Source organism: Oculina patagonica, chromosome 9 (assembly GCF_052425735.1).
Source record: "Oculina patagonica isolate OP01 chromosome 9, crgOcupat, whole genome shotgun sequence".
NCBI lineage: Eukaryota > Metazoa > Cnidaria > Anthozoa > Scleractinia > Oculinidae > Oculina > Oculina patagonica.
The window spans coordinates 12578273-12596155 of record NC_135766.1 but is presented as its reverse complement, the minus strand read 5'-3'; the positions used below and the strand labels follow the sequence as shown (position 1 = coordinate 12596155).

The 17883-nt window shown below is 40.3% G+C and overlaps 1 protein-coding gene across 1 annotated transcript; it reads left to right on the top strand.

The window, feature by feature from the left end:
- Nucleotides 1–221: 221 nt before the first annotated feature.
- Nucleotides 222–16348, top strand: LOC144664948 (uncharacterized). The gene is made up of 11 exons (XM_078526142.1): nucleotides 222–332; nucleotides 2718–2954; nucleotides 3349–3461; nucleotides 4112–4342; nucleotides 6230–6342; nucleotides 7724–8343; nucleotides 9016–9681; nucleotides 10849–11206; nucleotides 12873–13019; nucleotides 13868–14189; nucleotides 15967–16348. The coding sequence occupies exons 1-11, from the start codon at nucleotides 255–257 to the stop codon at nucleotides 16346–16348; spliced, it is 3267 nt and encodes a 1088-aa protein (XP_078382268.1). The 5' UTR covers nucleotides 222–254.
- Nucleotides 16349–17883: the final 1535 nt, after the last annotated feature.

Here is a 17883-nt window from a genome sequence, read left to right as displayed (position 1 = left end):
ATACGAAACTTTGTCCATCTCAGACGATTTGTCCGTAGAGACGATTTTTCCGTCTCTAGTGTGAAAACGTCCATTGATTCCGGCTTTTTTTTTTAGTTTCACGCTCGTCGGTGAATACCGGTGTACATTCAGCAGACCACAGCACACCAACGTCAGTAGTTGCAAGGCGACACAGTCTGCCCATGAAACAGCTTGATTCACCATTGGCTGCAGCTGACGTGAAGGGTGCTGTAGTGGAAAAAGGAGTCGAGGTGATGGGAAAATTAGTTGATAAGCAACTGCAAATTATCGACGAAGCGCAGCAAAAGGCAGAAAACTTTCTAAAGAAGGAGGTGAGATCAAACATCTTTAAGACATTGTTGCGTTCGACGGTAGGAGAACACATCCTATCTTGCGGTGGCCTGTGGCCCCGTGGTTGTCCTGTGAACGCGCAAGCGAAAGTGGTTCTATGTGTGGTACTATGTATGTCGGTATGTGGCAAGTTGGCCTCGATCTCATGTGATTAGACATTAGAAAGCAATTAATTGCGTCACAGCAACATCAACAATGACATTAAGCCGCAAAGACACCGCGCGCAAAAACAATTCAATTAAGCCGATACCGCTAGGCTGCCGCTGTAAACAATTTTTGCGTTCGATGGTAGCAGTTCGTATCCTATCTTGTGACCTGTGGCCCCGCGGTTGTCTTGTGAACGCGCAAGCGAAAGTCGTTCTATGTGTTGTTCTAATGTATCTTGGTATGTGTCAGGTTGGCTAATTAATGACATCACAGCTTCGCTGGCTCTGATATTGAAACTAAATTTAAATTCAAATAACAGTTGTATTTTTTAAAACTTGTTACAGAAAAACATTTTGTCGTTTATACTATTACAGAAATAAATGTTAAGTTTATTGATGTTCATTTCCTGCGTTATTTCACTTACCCGGCCTTCCATCTACTCCCGGCCACTTTTTGGCTCTTACCTTATCTTGGGTACCTGTCTTGGGTCGAACGCACTCCGGTAATCTCCGATTATTACTAGTTTAAGGTCATTGCCCTGTATTGCATTGCGCATCATTACTGCGCAGAATTTTACGCGTAATTAGCGCGCGCACATAAACAAAATGGCGGCTTTTTTTCCTGTGCGGCTTAGTCCGCGAGAGAAATAAATCGTCGCTTTCTCGTAAACGAGTATGGGGACCTATCATTTTTTTCTCATAATTTGGGTGTAGCGATCAAATTCTTTCTGTAAAATGAAAACAGATCAATTCCTATGTTTGAAAAATAAATTATCACTGAAAACGTGTATTTGACCAGCACTATCACTGGAATTATTAAGGATATATGGTATATACAAGGTCTTCCTCTCCTAAACGAATATGGTGACCCCTCTTTTTATTTCAAAATTAAATTCCCCTTAGGGTAATCAACCGGTAGGCAAAGTTTGGTTGAAAATCTATGTTCAGTTCTATTTTGGGGCAATGACCTTAAACATTTAATTGCGGTTTTCAGTGATACAGTCAACTCTCGTTAAAGCGGACACGCTCGGGGCGTCGTTTAGTGTCCGTAATAGCGAGAGTTCGTATTACGGGAGTCATTTCCAGTCAAACCTTATTCGCCGGGGATCTGGATTTTGTCCGTAATAGCGAGCGTCCGCAATAGCGGGGTGTCCGCAAGGCGAGAGTTGACTGTATGTGAACGCAGAAATTCAATCCTAAACCAACGGTTTACGCTTTTTGCTGCCGTCAATCATCTTTGCGTTCCTCTCGGAAAACAAAAGTTCACTGCAACCGGGTTAAAGGGTCACGTCTCTCAGTTGTGTTTTTTTAGATTTCAATCCATTTTGTTTTTTCTGTTTTTCATGGTTTTGTTCGGTTTTATTGCGCAACTGTCAAGCGTAAATTCTGATTTCAATCGATGAATTAAACTGGTTTACTCCGTATCCGTATTACTCTTGTTTTCTATTATTATTTTGCAGTTCTTGATATCACCTCTGCAAATTATACTAAAACATTTTTTCGCCTCAGGCTCCGTGATTATTGTTGAAAAATCAATTCGCCTTCGGCGAATAATTGTTCAATTGCTGTCACCATAATTATCATTGACGGCAGCGAAAAACGCAACTGTTAGTTGGATTTTAAATTTCAGAATTCGCATATCACTGAAAACCGCAAAAATTAGCTGTGAACTTTTTATGCATGTAAATTTAAAGTCAGTTAAAGGTTAAAGATAAAGCCTGCTATCGAGCCAAGTGGCTCATCAGGCCGGAGCTTATCCCGTTTCTGTAGCATTAAGCGGCCCCCCTGGATGGGAAGTTAGTCCGTCGCAGGGGTACCCCCAGCAGTAAATTCACCGGTACCCATTCGTACGAAGATAATAAGAAAGGCTGATTAAATGGTATGGGAGACTATTTAAGTTACAATATTTCCCAAATCACGGTAGTTTTTCTTTTGGGTCTTACATAGAATGACTCTTGACTCTCACACCGTTTAATCGGCCTTGCAGTTTTTCTTCGCTACTTATTTAGTTATAGCTGATTAGATACTCTACAGTGGCCAGGGGTCGGACCCGGACCGTTCATCTGGAGTCCGGCGCACTAACATCCGTATTCTGGGGTGTACTCCCTATAGAACCATAGTAGCCAATTCAGAGAGGTTCCCCCCGAAAGGTACCCTTTTTCAAGTATCTTTAAAATCCTTTGAATTGCTTTTGTAATATTTTAATTAATTCACTTACAGATAAAACTGAATATTGTTCCTGACAAAGGATGGAAATCAGATGATATGTTCGTTCCCCCGGGGTATCACCTGGATTCAACAATATCCGAAGAGGAAAGTTCCCCTAAGGAAGCAGAAATGACCCCGTATGCCTACCCAGCAGGGCTCGGGAGCGTGCTAATGAATGGTTGCTATGGAACTGGTTACCAGGAAGGCGATCCGTGCTATGTAGCGAAATGGAAACTGGATGCTTGTCTGGTAAACAAAAAAATAATCTAACTTTGTAAATTTTTGGCCCAACAAAATCCAGGATAACAATTTATTATCAGAGAAATGTATAGCGTTATATTTTTTGCCAAAAACTACTTTGTGTATTTTTTACATTGTAATCAGTAATAGTGCAGTTCTTACGATGTTATTGCTACTCTTCAAAATACGTGTCGATCCATCTCCATCTTCTTATTTTTATCTTAACAGATAATGGCTGTGCTTATAAGCTACTATGACATCGAAAATCTCTAGTATGATAATAAACTAATAATGGCCCTATTCTCCCAGAGGAGAGCAAGGAATCAGATGATGATAACTAACTATGTAGCACAGAAAAAGTACGCTAAAGTTCATATTTTTGCTACTTTTTTGTTATTCACAGAATATGATTGATGGTGCTGCATTTATGGGTGTGGGATTTGATGGGCGTGGCCAGTATAGCCCTGACTCCAGAAAAATGAGCATTGTGCAACGAAGCTGTGCAGGAAAATCTACGTAAGAATGCAAAATTGAATTTAAACGTGGACTGTTTGTAGTTGATTGAGTTAGACAGGAGTTTTGTGTATCTATTGTATGTTCTATGTCTTGGCCGGATACATCAGATGTCTTAGGGCCTGATTACATAAGCTGGGCCGGCCCAGCTAGCTGGGCTGGCTTGGTTTGCCGAGATGACTTCCAGCCCGGTATTACATACAGGAGCCGAGCCAGCCCGATAATGACTAGATTTTGCACGAACGACGGTTTATTTAGAGCACGAATGAATTTGGCGCGAATATTGAGTCATGACGTTAATGACCTGTTTCCAGCAATTTTGCTTAATACACATGTCAGGTTTCTGGTCTTCCCGCAGGAGAATTTTAAACTGAGCGGTACTTGCCGAACTCGTTTTCTATATAAGGTCAAACGTGGATATAATTAACAATTATTATATCCACGTTTGACCTTATATAGAAAACGAGTGCGGCAAGTACCGCTCAGTTTAAAATTCTCCTGCGGGAAGACCAGAAAGCTGAGTTTGACCATATATGGGCAGCGCGCGCATTTGTTGAATAATTATGGTTGGTATCCTAGATCCAGTGAACCAATGAGAAAGGTGAGAATGCATTATCCGTGGTTAAGAATTTAATTATTAACACTATTTCCAGGTACGATGATTACGATGTGCCCGATACAATGAATGTTCATGGAATATACGACACTAAAGCAAGCATGGTGACCTTTGAAAGCCGTTCTGAATTCCAGAAATATTTGCAAGAAGAAGCCGGCGTGTCAGGTTCCTATTTTGGCTTCTACGCCGGTGTGAAGGAGACCTGGGGCGAGTCTTCATCTGAAGCAAGTCAGCAATATATGGCTTTGCTAAGTGTTGATGTCAACAGGTGATAATGCATCAGTCAATTGAAACCCCGGCCCCCCGACCCCCGGGACTTAGCGGGGATTTAACGCGTCCAAAGCCGGGATTTAACGCACTTTTAACGGCGCGTTGGCCCCGGTGGGCGGTGGTTTTAACAAAATTCGGTAGACCGGGGCCGTGGAGCGGTTATTTAACAGCACGCGATCACCTGAAACGGGGACGGCAGCCGGGATTTAACATAAGGACTAAATGCTTTTCTCAAAATGTTCGTTCTGAGGAATCCGTTCTAAAAGTCTCTACGCTTCTCATGATAAAGCCTTTCGCGACGCTGTTCGCACGATAAAAAAGACTCATTATATTGTACTTGTAATCTCCACCTTTGTGCACTATCGTCTCCAAGAAAGTAGTTTCGGTTTCTGAGATTTCACCGTGAAATCGTAGGTGAAGCTGTTTACCTTTAGAAGAAATTCTTCTATTTTGTCTCTTCTTGTGTCCCACATCAGTAAAAACATCGTCAATAGTTCCAAAGGATAGGCTTATTGTATTTTGTTTTCTATTTTGGCCGTAAAGATGACAGCAGAAACTGCGGCGATTGTCGTGCCCATGCTCATCTTTTCCTTATTGGAACGAGCTTTCTTGAAGATCACACTGAGCATCTCTCTAAAACCTGTTAGGTACTGCAACGAAATCAAGATTTTTGTCCTTTTTTTCCTGAAGTCGATTCGATGCCCCGCTACGCGGGGCTTTTAACAGACGTCTAGGCCCCTAGGGCGGGGAAATAAGCCGGGTTTTAACACTTGGTGAATGTTAAATTCCCCGGTAAGTCCCGGGGGTCGGGGGGCCGGGGTTTCAATGACTGATGCATAATACAAACAAGGATTCGCTCTTAAGGTATCACGGAAGGCAAATTGGCGTTTGCGTTACAAGTGAAATTGTGTACAAACCATCAATGGTAACCCCAATAAAGTATAAATTTTCTGAAAGCTTATTGAATAAAGATTCTAATGAGGGATTTTGTTTGCATCATATAGCCCATAATAAGCAACGTCAGCATTTTGTTTACAATTATGATGTTGCCCAACATTAATTAGGTTTATTTGAGAAAACATTTACGTGAGCGCCTAAACGTTTATGTCGAATTTGATCCACATATATTGGTCTAAAAACGGTGTCTCAGATTTTTCTCTTTTTATCCAATTTTTTAATCAAAAAAATAATGGAGCAATAAAAGAAAAATCTGAAACACCGTTTTATAGACCAATAATTATGTGTACATCATATTCCATATAAAAGTTTAGGCGCTCACGTAAACATCATAATTGCAAACAAAATTGCTGAGCTTGCTTATTATGGTCTATATGATCGCAACAAAAGCCAAAATTGCAATATTTATTCAAGAAGTATACTTTATTGGGGTTACCATTGATGGTTTGCACACAATTTCACTTGGAACGCAAACGCCAGTTTTCCTTTCGTGAAACCTTTTAAGGTTAGGGACTGTGTCACGGCTGAGTAAAGATTGTTTTATTAAGTTTTGCCGAAACCGCGCTATGAAACCTGCTTTTCAAAAGAAATTACTTCTTTGGACAAAAATGACAAAAACGTAGCTTCTTTACAAACAAATTGTGGTTATTGAGAAACCTATTAAAATGCGCGACAAAGCCTCTTTAAAGTATATCTCCAAGGTCTGTCAAGAGCCATGTTTGTTCGAAGCTAACCCAGGATTATCCCAGGATTAAAAGTTAAGGTTTAATTTTCGTTTGTATTAAAGTGCTTTTATTGCTTATGTCGTCTGGAGATGTAAATTAGTCCAAGTCAAAACCGGATGACAGATCGAGATCACCGGTGTGTATAACATACGAAGCGCATGCCGATGCTTATATAACTTGTTGCTGTTTCTTTGTTTTGAAAGGTACGAAATATTTTTGGACGAAGTCAAACCCGAAGCGTTAAGTTTGTCGTTTCTGAGGGAATTCATGTCATTGCCGTTATCTTACTTTGCCGCCGGAGCACCATTTAAGTATCGTAAGTTATCATTTTATCCTGTATAGTAAATACAGGAAGAAACAATACACTTGTTGACAGCATTGAAACAAAATTAACTGTTTCCCTCGGGAACAGTTATTAAGTGTATAATATAAATGAGGCTCACAACGGTTCCCATCACTTTCCAGCTCTTATTCTTTGATGAGTCAGTACTAAACATTTTTAACAGTTACTGCTGCAATATTGATATCAAACAACAATATTACAGACACCCTTAATTTCCCCTAAAGCGCTATTATTTCAAAAACGAACCCGGTGATCCCCATTTTGTATTATTTGACTTTTGGTAAGCATGTTATAAAGAAACAACGTTTTGAGAAGTTTAAATAATTACTCCGGAGCGGTTACCGAGCCACCATAAATTTTCGGAAAGGTACTGACCTATCAAAGTATAAGTGCTGGAAAGTGTTGGAAACCGCTGTGAGCCTCCTTTTAACTGACCTAGCACGCATAGTAATCAAACGCAAAAATTGACGTCACATCCGGTTTTCGCCGCCTCGAACTTTTCTGATAATTTGTCTCGAAAGTGTGCAACCTTTTGTAAGAAATTGTTATAGAAATAGTACGGTGAAAGAAAATTTCAAGCTGGGAAACTCAGTGGAGATCAATTATCAAAATTTTCATACATCAACTGCGTATAAACCTTAAGTTCCCAGGGAAGGCGTTATTATTGGCTTTAAATTATAAAGCTATAAATTATAGAGAATTTTGACGGGAATTGCGCAGGAACTGCGCACGCGTACAGCGTTTGACCGCTGTGTGGACCTAGCATTACATGAAGAATCAAATACATTTTTCATTCACTGTTTGAATCTTGCTTACCCTGGAAGCTAGTGGGTTTATTTTTCCACCGCTTCTCGTTAAAACTAGAACCTTTGGTACCCAGGGTTTTTTAAGTTTAAGATAACAAAAGATGGACATTTTGGTCACTGTATTGGACGCTTACCGTATTTAAGTAACAACACCTTCGTCCACACGTGGACGACACTGGGAAGGCTAGCCCAGGATAGAAACTGATGGAGAACTGAAATCGTAAATGGCCTGTGCTCCATTTGGGGCTAAGGGCTTGGGTGAGTGAGTGACCTTCGACTGTGTATCATACCGTCAAGAAGAAATGTTGCATACAGATGTCTTCGTATGTGCATGCTTCCAAAAACTGTTGCTAACCGAGAAAAATAAAACGATTTTAAAATAAATTATTTAATTGATACGTGAAGTTCTGAAGAAAGATTAAACGATAGTGTTCTGATCAAACTTATAAGGATCGCAGAAAAAATAAGGGGGAAGGGTGGGTGGGTGGTTTGAATTATTGATATAGATTCACCGGTTAAGGGATGTAAACTTTAATTATTATTTACAGAGGATTTCATTCAGAGATGGGGAACGCATTACATAAAATCATCCAAGTTTGGCGGCCAGTTGCAGATACGTAAAACGATGTCAGCAAGTGAATTCTCAAGCAAAGAGGAATTCGCTGAGGAAATGGAAACGGAATACAAGTCTTTGTTTGCAAGTGTTAGTGCAAAATCTAGCACCAAAGGCGGTAGTTCTGAACGAAAACAATCCAAAACAACTTCGACTACCATTATGGCCTTTGGAGGAAGCCATGAAATTGCTACGATCCTGTCAGATGCGTATTCGCCGACGTTTAAGAATGAATTTAAAGACTGGCTCCTTTCAATCCCTAAATACCCCAAACCATTTCAATTCAAAGTTAGTCCTATAACAAATTTGGTCAATTTTCGTGCAAGTGACTTATTTCCCAGTGAGAATATCAACTGGGGATGCGAGGGTAACGCAGCCAATCTCCAGACTGAAACAAACGCAAATGGCGACAAAGTGAAATTTTTCGAGAGCCCCGGAGCCAATGGTACTGTGAAGAAACACTACTGTGTGTCCGACAGCCGTAAAGGACTTGAAGAAGAGATCAAAAAAAGAAGGATAAGTTTACAGAGAGCAATCGAGATCTACATGGAAGAGGTAAAATGTACACCTTCATATAAAGCAAGACAAAACAATAGTTCGTAAAAAACACGTCATGTCATGACATGTCATGCCATGCCATGCCACGTCATGTAATGTCACGAATACGTCATGTCATGTCATGTCATGTCATGCCATACCATGCCATGTCATGTCATGTCATGTCATGTGACGATACGTCATGTCATGCCATGCCATGCCATGCCATATCATGTCATGTCAAGTCATGCCATGCCATGCCATGCCATCATGTCATGTCATGTCATGTCACGCCATGCCATGCCATGCCATGCCATGCCACCATTCATGTCACGCCACGTCACGTCACGGCATTTCATGCCAGGTCATGTCATCTCATGCCTTGTCTTGCCTCATCTCGCCTTGTCTTGTCTAATTTTGTCATGTCATATTCTTCAAAGATATTGAATTTCATGTCTTGTAATGTCACGATACGTCATGTTATGTTATGTCACGGCATGCCATGCCATATCATGTCCTGTCATGTCATGTCATGTCATGTTACGTCACGTCACGTCATGCCATGTTATGTCATGTCATGTCATGCCTTGTCTTGCCTTATCTTGCCTTGTCTTGTCTAATTTTGTCATGTCATATTCTTCAAAGATATTGAATTTCCTTTTAAGTTGTACTTAAATTCATTGTTCTTAGGGATTCATCTCCATTACTGATTTCAAACTACCTGCTTGTCCCTCACCGGCTCAAGACGATCCACAGGGCGGACAATGGCAACAAATCACCAGTGGTCATGAACTGTTTCGCGTCAAGTTTGACATGAAAACAGATCTCATTGGAACAGACGGTTACAAGATATCCCACAACATGAGTCGCCTTGTCAAATACGAGAAAGGAAAATGGTTGACTAGCGAGAAAGATGGATCATTTCACTTGTATAATTCCTTCAACAATGGGAACAGTGGAAATCCAAGACAACACAAGATATCAATTATGGGCCTAGTATTGTCCTACAACGAACAGGAAGAAAGTTTAGAGTTATTACAGTCGGATCTAGAGAATTCAAAACAATCCTTTCCGGATCTTCGCAAGTCCCTTGTGGGCAAAACCCTGGCGCGTGTCGTTACAAAAGCAAATGGGAAGCCTAAAACTGGATTTAAAAGAGCAACATTGGTGAATCCACCGTGTAGTGTGAAGTGGTCCAATACTCTTCGTTTTGATCCTACGGACAGTAGTGGAAAGTGTCTCCATTTTACAGCTTCAACCGAAGGAAAAATCTTTGTAGTTTTCTCTTCTTTGCCCAATGACAAGACTACGTGGTATTACGTTGAAATAGGACCCGACAGGGTTGCAATATATAAGGTATGGATACAGTTATTATTATCAATATCAATGTAATATAATTTAGATTGAGTGGTGTACCTTGGTTACCTGTAATTATAAACTCGCGTGATCGCGCGCCAATTAAGTGACAAAAAGACGCGCAGAGCTAATCAAAATTGAGAATTTTGTTATAACAATAATAATAATAATAATAATAATAAAATAATAATAATAATAATAATAATAATAATAATAATAATAATAATAATGATAATAATTATAATAATAACGTTTATTTAAAAGTAACAACGTATTTAGGCCTATTTGGCTAAATGGTAAAAAAGTCTGCGTCGAGCCAAGTGATCCCGACCGCTTATCCCGGTTTCCCACCTGACAAGTTATCTTGTTGCATCGGGCATCTGATAACCTGATAATATAAATTGCCTTGCCTGAGCGCAGGCTTCCAGAACTCACGATTCTCATGGAAATCCTAGACAACACAGTAAACGTTATTAAACGTTTATTGGAAATCCTAGACAACACAAGATGTCAATTATGGGCGTAGTTTTGTCCTACACGATTCGAGAAACTGTTCGAATGTTAAGGTGGGACGTGACTATCTGACGTACGCAGTGCCGTGTTAGGCCGTTGAGAATTTAAGCGCTCTACAAAATATTCCATTAGTAACGCGGTATTTAACGCTCGACAAAGTGAAATGTTACCTTCTTTACAATAAAATAAAGAGGCTATACTTATCTTGCGTTATCGTCTGGGGTTGTTTCATAGTTCTTGAGGGTTGCAATTTGAGGTTTTTTTGTCGTAGCCTTCATGAAAACGTTTGTAACAAAAATTGATTGCAAAATAAACGTGCCATATGCAATAGTCCCAGGAACAGTTTGTCGCGGCGGGACGAAGGGAAAAAAATCGTCCTGCCTTGACAAACTGCCCCTGGGTCTCTGAGAATTTGTAATGATAAATCAACTAGAAAAGTTGACGGATGAATTGCACTTTATGAATAGACGCCGGGCCCCGATTAAACGCCGGGTCCACCAAACAGCAAGTTTGAAATAAACGCCGGGGGTTTTTAATTGAGAAAATCCGGTACTACAGTGTAGTAACGTGTTTTTGGGTGTTCTTCTAAACATATTTGGTCTAACAACAAAAAAGCAGAATAATACACGCTCATACATCTCTTTTTCTTTCAAGGGACAAGAATTAAAAACCTCTACCACTGAAGTTAACGCACGCGGCCTGGGACACGCATCTCTACTACAGTCTTACTTTGTCTGTGTCACCGAATCCAATTCAACCACCCTCATTGAATACGGAAAATCGCTGGGCAGTTCCGATAGTGGTGACATTTACCTCAACATGCTTGATGTTGACAGGCACTTAAATGTGAGGTTCTACGCCTTTGGAAATAGCAAAGAGGAGGCAGACGTCATAGATGCTCAAATGGTGTATCGTGGTTTAACCAAGGCCGAATGTAAAGGAGATACTCATTTGGACTTGGAAACGAGGCTATGTACCCAGAAATGTCACGAAGATTGTGACCCTCTTCACGGTAGGACAAGCGTATTGGTAAAATAATAGAAGCAAGCGTAAATGCGATAGGTGAAAAGTGTTTAATAGGAATGTATGTAAGTTTGTATTTTGCGAGATACCCTCGTTTATGATCATCATCATCATCATCATCATCATCATCATCATCATCATCATCATCATCAACATCATCATCAACATCATCATCATCATCATCATCATCATCATCATCATCATCATCATCAACATCATCATCATCATCATCATCATCATCATCATCATCATCATCATCATCATCATCATCATCATCAACATCATCATCATCATCATCATCATCATCATCATCAACATCATCATCATCATCATCATCATCATCATCATCATCATCATCATCATCATCATCATCATCAACAACATCATCATCATCATCATCATCATCATCATCGTTTACTTCAGAATAGATACTTATACAAATTTGACAGTAAGGTAAGGCAAGGAGACCTAAAAGAAACCACCCGGCTTATAAGGACGCTATACGGTTATCAATATGTTTATGGTACATCTTCATTTAAAGATGTATAAGGATTAATTTATTAGAGGAGTCATGTCTTTTTCCCCATTTGTCCTTATAGTAATCACTTAGACCAATCGCAAACAACACAGAATTTATCTGCTGAACCAAACAATACTCGAAATGAATATATGAAGCAGGCCGAGTGCGAGCAAGTCGCGAGTTTTGCTTTTATTGCAGATTTGATTTAGATCGATAGAGCTATTTTTTTCGCTTACATTAAGTTTCTTAGCGATAATTTTGGAAAACTCAATAAAATAGACTTAACTAGGCCGTGACATACTCCGTAGGCTTCTAACAGTTGGCGAACAGCGGACGTGACAAACTCGTCTCCAGGGAGTTCTCCGCCGCGATTTTTAACAAGGAAAACACCCTGGCGAAAAGGTTGTGAAAACCTTGACAATTCTGATTCTAACTTTTCGTGTGCTTTAAAAACATCTTTAAACAGATGTAAAAAAGTTGTCAAAAATCGATCAAAAATTTTACTCACGTTAACAATGCAGCACTGCAGTGCGCCAACTAAACTTCATGGTCTTCAGCACATGATTCATTCTAGTCCCCATAGCCCTTTCATTTCTCTTAGCCGGCTTGGCACGAGAAAACGGAGGGCTCTGGGACATAGGATTTTTGAATTAATTCGATTTTTTTTGACTGGCTGTTTAGAACAAAGAATTCCTAAACGGAAGTCGAAAACGTAACGACTCTCTCGTACATTCTTTTGAAACGGCCTGACTGCATACAGGAAGACCGGAAGTCCTAGAATCTAGGACTGGAAATCCTGTGTCCCCGGAGCCCTTCGTTTTCTCGTGCTAAGGCCCAGCCGGCTAAAAGAAACAAAAGGGCTATGGGGACGAGAATGCGCATGATTCTTCTTGGCTCGCCTGACTCGTCCCCAGTCGTCTTTTCTGTCCCTCCTGAGTCAAGGGGAGACTGGGTCAAACTGAAAACGGAGGGAATCTTCCTTCCCATCACCCCTCGGGCTCCCCGCGCTTCTCACGTTAATATTAATAGGCGAGACGAGAGACGACTGGGGACGAGTCAGTTGGCTCGCTGTTTATTTGTGACAAGTAAGTATTTATTTTAATTAAAGACGTCCTTTCCTTTAAATTTATGGAAGGTTGCAAAACAAAAACGCCTGGAAATCCATTACCAACAGAATGCAATGTCTGTCGTGTAGCAAAGGACCCAGAAACTGGAAAATGTCTTCCGTTTTGCAACGAGCCTAAACATCTGTCCAAAGACGGCTACTGTCTCGAAAGTAAAGGTAATTAATTAACAATTATTCCACTAGCGCGCATTGGATATGAGATGGTAGATAGCCAACGAGGCGCGTACGGTCTCAAATCCAACAAGCGCGAGTGGAATAATTGTTTTATTAAAAAACGCCCAAAGAATTGCAATTTTTGAGCTCCCCAGCTGTTTTCGTTGACGCGTATCGGCTACCATATTTGTGGTCGATGGTATATGAGCTCATATACCATGCATTGCCTATTAACCAATCAAAACGCAGGAATTGCAATAAAGCATTCCTAGTGTTTAATAACCCTGATATTTCACCATGATATACCTTCCCAAAAGGGCAAAACGCACAACAACATAGACAACGACATAAACGCATAGCGAGAGTCGTTTTGGAGAAATTGTAATTGTAATTTTGTAAATGTAAATCCCAAGATCGAATTGGAATTTGGAGTGTTGCTTTTCGTGGAGGGAGGAAAACCGGAGAACCCGGAGAAAAACTCTCGGAGCAAGGACGAGAGTCAACAACAAACTCAACCCACATATGGCACCGGGCCGGAAGCAAACCTGGGTCACATTGGTGGGAGGCAGGCAGCCTCACCACTGCGCCACCCTTGCTCTCCTAAGAGTAATCATAGATCAAGTGATTACCTTCATTGCTTTAATTTAACGGTAATTAATTCAATGATCGAGATAATATATTTACTACACAGTACTCTTTATAAGGTCCTTTTGCTAAGGAAAGTGAATGAGTAATAGAAAATACTCTTACAAAAGTAACACAACACAATTCATTAAGTCAGGGAACTGCCATAAGGCCATTTTGCCTTACTATTCTAATAACAGTATTTCTTTTTCTTTTTTTATCGCAAGATACCTTTGACTTTGCCGTTAAGAAGGTCAACTGGGCTGGCCGTTTTCCCGTTATTACTGATCTCTCTTTTCTGGGTATACGCGAGTTCCCCACGCTTGATTCGATAACGATGTCGTTTTGGTTACGCATACCTGAAGATATCTCCACTTTTAGTAAAAAGACCACGTCATTTCTTTCCATGATGTATTACTCTACGGGCAGTATGGGATCACAAATATTTGTTTTGAATTGGCGGCCTCAAAATGGAAATCCTCAAAGTACTTTTATGGAGACTCAGCTTGAGTTTGCAACGGACCAGCATTCAAAATTGGTTAAGCCAGGGTAATGTATACAAATTCGATAAACGTTTACTTGTGTAAATCACCTTTCATAGTTTTACTTCACGAGAAGTCGATATTGTCTGTAATTATCATAATAATAACCATAATCAAAAATTATACAAATAATTATAATAATCATAAATTATAATTGTAATCATAATCAACGACCCTTTGATTTGTTAGTTAGTTAGTTAGTTAGTTAGTTAGTTAGTTAGTTAGTTAGTTAGTTAGTTAGTTAGTTAGTTAGTTAGTTAGTTAGTTAGTTAGTAAGTTGATTGGTTGGTTGGTTTAGTTGGTTTAGTTGGTTGGTTAACTAACTTACTAAATGACTGACTGGTCGACTGACTGACTAGCTAACTAAATGACTGACTAACTGACTGACTGACTGACTGACTGACTGACTGACTCACTGACTGACTGACTCACTGACTGACTGACTAAGGCTATATGTTTACACTGGACCGCTTCCCAACGGATCCGGTCAGTAGTCTTATCGGCACACATAGGTCGTTTTACCTCGCTTTCATGTTGCATACATAATAAGGGATGACGTCATCATAATAAAACGAAGTCCGATTTAATAGGTACTTCTCACAAAAGGTTGCCATAGCAACCAAGTCCAAGTTTTGAAGGATGGCCGGAAGTGACTCAACCGGAAGTGACCAAACCGGAAATAGACCATTTTATTCTCAAAACCGGAAGTGGTATCTGTTGACCATTGCCTTTCAAAAGATTTGGATGGTTTTCCCAAATGAATATGGGATAACCGATTAAAAAATTAGAAAGAAATTAAAACAGCTCACCCCCCTGCGTTCTGATCTTGTCCTCGAGGAAGTTTTTTAGCGCTGGATTTCTTTTCTTTTCTATTTTTTCCAACAGTGGCAACACCTTGTTCAAATCTTCGGCGTTGTGCACGATGGCCTTTAACACCACATGTTTTTCGGGATGTTTTGGGAATTTTGTTTTCAACGGATCAATGAAAGACTTCGCGATAAAAAACCGGGGGGGGGGGGGGGGGGGAAGAAAAAAAAAAATGAAACAAAAACACCAAAATTTTGTAAATAATGAATGCACAGTGATTAAAATCTGTTGTTGCGTGACCGAGTGAATTCGTGACATTTATTAAAAAAGATAATTGCGTAACCACGCGACGGTTTTCGTGGCGATATAGATCTAATGTGCTGTTCAGAGTGGGAGGATAGGGGGTATCCCCCTTTCGATGACAAAAAGAACAATAACCAATCAGAGCTTAGCGCGGGAAATTGAAATGAGGTCTATATAAGAGCAACGGGGTTATCCTTCGTAAAGTTGGGGAAAAACTGTGGTCCACATAAGTGAGAGCCCTGTAACCACTCAGTACCTGCAGTTTTTGCAGGTCTTAAGCGCCATAATGCCCATCACACGAAGTTTTGACACTCTCGTCAGTGATTTAAAAAGATTCCGTGTCCTACACGAGGAAAAATATTTCCGGATCAAAACAAAACTCCTAAAACATCCCGAAAAACATAAGGTGTTAAAAGCCATCGTGCACAACGCCGAAGATTTGAATTTGATTTGATTTGAACGTGTTGCCACTGTTGGAAAAGATAGAAAAGAAATGAAATCCAGCGCTGACAAAATTTCCTCGAGGACAAGATTAGAACACACAAGGGAGCCCTGGGAGCCATCAGCGAGCTGTTTTATTTTTTTCCGGTCCGGTCCCTTGTAAACGTAGCCTGACAACTCTCCACCCCCTCCCCTACCAAGATTCATTATCGTGTGCTTCTTTATGTTTTCAGCATGTCATTGGAGGCTTTGATTGATCGTGGATGGCATCATGTGTGTATCACATGGTCTGGAAACAGCGGGGCCACCGTACACTATCTAGATGGCACCAAACGTGCTTCAAGCCGGGGTCAAATTTTTTCTTATTCGGGAGGCGGTTCCCTTTATATTGCAAATGCATACTATTTTCCCTATGAAATTTCGGGGTTTAATCTCTGGAACAAAGTCCTGCCGCCTGAAGAGGTCAAAGAGCTTTCTCGTTCTTGCGTGAGCGGTATTGGAAGTGTCAAGACCTGGATGGATTTCTTAGCCCCCGCTAAAAAGGTTGAAGCTAAGAAAGGCTTGGCCATTCGCCCATCTACATGTAGAGCGCCCGGAGCAAAGGAGATTGCTTAAATGAAGTGATAAAATTGTAACCTCTCATTCATTATATACTATACTTCTACTGTCATGAGGGCCCAAAGTGAATTAATAAAGATGCTAAGAAAGTCGATGTTTGTTGAACTGAACGGCACATACTGCTTTTTAGATATTATTGAAGAACATTTTTGAATCTTTTTTTTTCACGTCGAGGGAGAACAGTAAAGTAACAATTATTTCTCCGTGTTACTCCATTAAATTTGACATGAAAAAGGGGTGCTTACGTGAGTGAGTGTGCGTTGTGTGCTCGCGTGCGCGAATCTCTCCCGAAATGAAAGACAAAATTAAGACCGCGCGACTGGCAGCCCTCCATGAGACACCTCCTGTGTTGAGCTCCCTTTCCCCCGCATAGCTTGACGCCGCGAACCTGTCGGCGTTGGCCAAAGTGTGTCCGTTGGAATCTGAGACGAAAAAATCAGGCGTTTTTGTAATGTAAGGCCGATTTACACGGCAGAAAATGTCTGACATGGCTCGGATAAAATTGGTACGCGTACCAAAAAAATAGCACTTATACCCTGTTTACACGTCTTTTTTCAGCCCTGTGTTTTGGTGCGGGTAAATGGCTCAACACCTTGGTCAGCGTACGCGATTCTGCCTTAGTGCGCATGCCGCTATTTCATTTAAAAGTCACATACGGTCGCTTATTATAGTAGTAGATAATGTTGTTTTTAAGCCCGCCGTTGGATTGCCTACATACTAATTTGGATTTCCTACATACTAATTTGGATTCCCTGCATACTAATTTGGATTTCCTGCATACTAATTTGGATTTCCTGCATACTAATAAACGGATTCCCGCTGCATAGTAATAGTTGCTTCTTTTCATATGACAATAAACTGTCTTCCGAGGTTTCTCTTACATCGGGCTTGCTCTGATAGAGAATTTTATAAGAAGTTCCGTTTTTTTAGATTACTTAAGATATATTTCCTTTAGCCTACTAGAGATTTTTAAGCTCAAATAGATCGAATAGTTATTCACGATCAAGCAGACAGAGGCTTAACCATGCATTGTTCTCATACAAAGCCGGCGAACGCGCTTGAGTGACCACGGATATAAATATTAGGATTTTAGCGGAAACGAATCGCTTATTATGCACAGAACGAGTCGCGTGAAGAAATATTAAAACCAATTGGTTGCACACACGGATTGTAAAAAAATTATTTCAGTAGTTCAACTTAACGAATTACAATGATTTTCAGTGATTTAAAAAGTAAAAACACTGCGTTTTGAGCGGCGCGAAACTTAGACACTAAACACACAAATTGTAAATCAAGCAAAACTTTATTTTAAGCGCTCAACACATTACAACGATGAAATTTAAGAATCGTCTTCGTCCTCATCATTTCTAGGGGGATAGTATGTAATTTTAGAAGTCTCTTCGTTCTTGTGTATGATTGCTCCACAATCATAACATCGACGCAAACTGTGTTTTCCGTGCTTTCGGTTTAGCGGAATCTCGTGCTCGCATATAGGACAAATTTTGCAGTTATCTTCCCAAAAACACATAGGA

Bases quoted from the DNA above. Each gene is read 5' to 3' on its own strand.
- LOC144664948 (XM_078526142.1), top strand. From the start codon at position 255: ATGGGAAAATTAGTTGATAAGCAACTGCAAATTATCGACGAAGCGCAG. The intron at 333-2,717 runs GTGAGATCAAAC...ATTCACTTACAG, and splicing joins AAAACTTTCTAAAGAAGGAG to ATAAAACTGAATATTGTTCC. The intron at 11,207-12,872 runs GTAGGACAAGCG...AATTTATGGAAG, and splicing joins AGATTGTGACCCTCTTCACG to GTTGCAAAACAAAAACGCCT.